The sequence below is a fragment of the Lactuca sativa genome, chromosome 4 (genome assembly GCF_002870075.4).
Source record: "Lactuca sativa cultivar Salinas chromosome 4, Lsat_Salinas_v11, whole genome shotgun sequence".
NCBI lineage: Eukaryota > Viridiplantae > Streptophyta > Magnoliopsida > Asterales > Asteraceae > Lactuca > Lactuca sativa.
Window position 1 is genome coordinate 126,854,464 of NC_056626.2, and position 4,363 is coordinate 126,858,826.

Consider the following 4,363-nt stretch of genomic DNA (forward strand, 5'->3'; position numbering starts at 1 on the left):
AGTCCAACAAGTTATAAATAATAATGTTATGACCTAAAAATCTATAAATATTGTTTTTAAAGAATTAATTTCATCATGCAAAAAGAATCAACGATACAGTTTATTATTCATTTCGTAAGTCTTTATAAAACTTTTATTATGTTTCGTATCAATGTTACCAAAGAACCAAACAAATTGAAATGTTTAAGAAAATAATAAACTAAAAAATAATAATAACAACCCACAATAAATAACCTAAACGAGTTAGATATACCTATCATACAATAGTTCATTCTGTATTATAAGAAATCATTATCCATTCACCAAAAAATTAATATTTAAAATGGACTACGAAACATAGAAGTTGCACAACATGGTTTTGTCCAAAGTCACACTTTATTTTATTACAACAAAATTCAAAACTAATAATATAATATCCACAAATATATCGTATTAAATTTCAAAGAATCTCTTATGAACAACATATTTTTTTTCCATTAGAAGTTGATCCCACTTTATACCCCATTCCATCAAAACCAGAGATGTCAACATGAAGTTTGACTAACCCAACCAAATAAATGAATAAACAAATTAACATATGAATATATTTTCTATTTGTACTCGGTCTTTATTAAAAAAAAAAAAACAAAAACAGAAACACAAACAGATGCATTCGTTTTGCAACCAGTATAAAATCATAAATCTTATGCAGTTGTCGTTATTTTCTAAGCAATTAAATGATAACAACATACAAATGAACTCATATAACACAAAATAACTATGTATCAAATCCAATACGATAACTTTGAGTAATTTACAGATTTCATTATCGGACAATTACAAAATGAAAAACCAAAATCTCTGCTCTTTTAAATCCAAACCTCTATCTCAATTCAAAAGCAACTTGAGATGAAAAACTAGTCTCCTCTCTTCCCATATCAACAAAAGCTCTACAAATTGGACAAACACCATTATTGATTAACCATAAATCTATGCACTCACCATGAAAACTATGATTACAATTTGGCAAAAGCTTGCAATTTTCACCAATTTTAAACCTCTCCAAACATACCACACACTGATCACCCATTGATTTTTGTGCTTCAAGATTAAAATCATAAGATGGCAGTTTCTTGATATCTTCTTGTGACATGCTCCCACTTCTGCTTATCATCATCGTACCACTTCTTTGCACCAAAGTACCACTAGTAATGCTTCCAAATGTCCTCCCAACTATGCATACATGAATTAGGACAAAAAGAGCAATACCCGCAACTAATAACACAGCTGAGATCACAATTTCAACCACCATGTTTTGATCTTCTTCCCCACTTTTTTGCAGGTTCTTCAAGAGTAAAACCCTCGTTTGAACAAGAAAGGTGTTCTTAAATATAGAATATGAAAGATGGTATTTCACAAATTTGGTAGGGGAAAAATATTATTTTTATCATTGAAAATAATATTTATTATACACATGATTATTTTCTTTGGGTTGTATTATCACTATGTTCTTTTTATATTAATATATTTAATTTCAAAACGTTTTATGCTTATATAAAGCAATTATTAAGAGAAATAATCGTTCATACAACACTCAAAAATAAAATACAGAAGTTTTTGAGAACTGGGTTGGTATTTTAAAATTGAAAAAGATAGATAATATTTAGAAAATAATTTAATTTGTCGTTAAATAAGACTTATTTTTCTGAATTATTTTTGTCTATATAGGTCTAGTTTGAAATAAATAAAGCAACTTGGAGCTGAAGCTGGATAATAATTGGATGCTTGAGGCAAAGTGAGTTAAATAATATGCACACAATGTTGTACCTTATCGTAACAATCAATTAATTAAAAAAATAAACAGTATTTTGGCAGCAAATGTAGATTCCTTCAAATTAATTTATGGTGGTTATAGCCTTTAATTTGTTTGTTTATACTAATTTTTGTTGATTTCATAAATATTTTTCCAAATATATAAGAATATTATTTTGTCATCATTACTAAGAGATTAGTGATAAGAATATAATATTAAATCAAAATTTCCCCGTAAACGGCAAGCTTCACCTCTATTCCTTTTATATTCTTTATTTTATTTTATGTTTTAGACAAAACTGCAAAAATATTCCCAGAAATGTAATTTTTATTTTTATTTTTTTTATTTATTGTTTTTTTTTTATTTTTTTTAATTTGGTCCAAATCACAACAATTTTACATTCATTGCATTTTTGAATTAGTTTCCTTGTTGTTTTGGTTCCTTGAAAAACTAAAAAAACTAAAATCTTCTCTTATTATTATTTTTTTTACTATTTTTTCTATTTAATTTAAAATTATATATATATATATATATATATATATATATATATATATATATATATATATATATATATATATATATATATATATATATATATAACAGGTACATAGGCAAACCTATAAGTCCCGTACTCCTCCCTTTTTTTTATTCAATCTTACTTTAAGCTTTTATTGTAATCCATCTTCTTAATAAATTTGATACACTTAACAAACATCATAAGGTATCTAGATTTAGGCCAACCCAAATCTTCTATGTTGTTTCCCCTCTTCTATCATCTCCGACCAACAGCCAGCCTCCCCTCTCCATCTGATTCGTCTTCTTAGTGACCCATGTGAGAAATTTCAAACTAAAAAAACCCAGATATAAAATCATTATTAGTGAAAAAAATCTCAACATGATTTTAACAAAAATATTAGAGTGATTCAAACCCAATAATCATTCTTGTGGCCCACCTGGTCGCAGTGAAAACATAACGGGCATGCCCCTGAGGACAATCCCTGTTGACGTGACCAACCCTGCCACACTTATAGCAGCCCAAACCCATGGAATGACAAACCCCATCATGTAGTTTCCCGCACGTGCTGCACTGACCCTGACCCTGCTGACCTCACAAACGCTGATCAGAAGTCTTGGGTCTTGTCTTGGGACCCTCCACTGTATGCATCTGATCTGATCCCCTCTTCCCAAGGTGTTCCAAATCGATCTCCCGCTCTTGGGCTCTAGAAACCATATCATTTAGGATCTCGCAGCCTGAAATACTCACGAACTCCCTGATATCATCCCGCAGCATATCATGATGCCTTACCTTCTTCATTTCCTCATATGCTGCATAATGTGGTACCAATAAATCCCTCTCCCGGAACGTGGCAGTGATCTCTGCCACAGTCGCAATAGTCTGGAGGAGAACTGGAAACTCTCGCGCCAACTGTTGCACCTCAATCGTCGGTGCAAACTCAACTCGGAACCTAGTCGAGAAGTCATCCCATGACATAGCATCAACAACATCATCGCCCAACTCACTACCAACCTCTTCCCACCAATCCCGTTCTCGGTCCTTCAACAGGAAGGAAGCATATCTGACCTTCGCCTCCTCGTGGCAAAACTCGTCATGAACACGCTAGCCATATCCGCTAACCACCTCTTATTGAAAATGGGGTCCCTCCCCCTTATGGAACGCAGGATATCCACAAGCACAGAACTCTCAGAAAGAAAGAGTGCAAGCTCCAACGATAGCCATAATCTCAGCACGGAACGTGCCCAAACGCTCATCCAAGATCTCAGAAATACTGCGAGAAATCTCTGATGAGATGAACTCCCACATCTGCTCGCTAATCGACTCAGCACCTGCACCTGAGCCGGAACCCGAAACAGAACCAGAACCAGAACCTGAACCACCTCCCTGAGTGCTCATCTCCAAATTGAAATACAACATGCCAAAGATCAAAACATGCCCGAGAATCCTCCTCCCAAAAGCTTCTTAGATTCTCCAAGACTTTCTCCGATTCGAGTATGGATCATGTGCTTTTGGTAGTACGGGACCAATACTACCTTCCACACCTATCCATACTTTCCTCAGCAATCATCTCGAATCCTCTAAGTCACTTCCTCAAACCAATGCACCAAAACTCACTAAACCGCACCACTAAACCCACTGAATCATATCCTAAGATCTCCTAGGTTCCCGACCTCACCCAGCCCTCAGCTGCTGAAGGACTCCCACCAATGTCAACTAGCTTCCTCATGAATATAGTCACATGCAACAGAGATCAGATAATCCTTCAAGTAAAAGACTCAATCCTAGAACGGTTGGACTCAAACAAGAGTTGTGAATAAGTTCAAATCCATCACTTTAAGATTATTTAACCTATGCCACATGTAACTTAGCATATTCACTTAGCAGTCAATTCACATCACTAAGAGTCCCACAAAGCACTAATCAAGCAACATTTAGACAACGGAAAAATCTAACCAACATACACTAACCAAGCCATTCTATCCATTCACCTAGAATCCATACTAGCATGCAATTCTAAAGCTCATACAATCAGGCATAAAAAGGCATCCCTCCTA

The 4,363-nt window shown here is 34.0% G+C and overlaps 1 protein-coding gene across 1 annotated transcript; it reads right to left on the bottom strand.

The window, feature by feature from the left end:
• Positions 1–862: 862 nt before the first annotated feature.
• Positions 863–3,284, bottom strand: LOC111891661 (RING-H2 finger protein ATL74). Its single transcript, XM_023887720.2, has 2 exons — positions 3,099–3,284; positions 863–1,363 (listed from the first exon to the last, which is right to left on the bottom strand). Exons 1-2 carry the CDS (start codon positions 3,282–3,284, stop codon positions 863–865), a joined length of 687 nt encoding a protein of 228 aa, XP_023743488.2.
• Between the last annotated feature and the right edge of the window lie 1,079 nt (positions 3,285–4,363).

Excerpts from the sequence above, each read along its gene's own strand:
- LOC111891661 (XM_023887720.2), bottom strand. The coding sequence starts at position 3,284 with ATGTCATGGGATGACTTCTCGACTAGGTTCCGAGTTGAGTTTGCACCG. Across the intron at positions 1,364-3,098 it reads CATATGAGGAAATGAAGAAG|AACACCTTTCTTGTTCAAAC; the intron begins GTAAGGCATCAT and ends TCTATATTTAAG.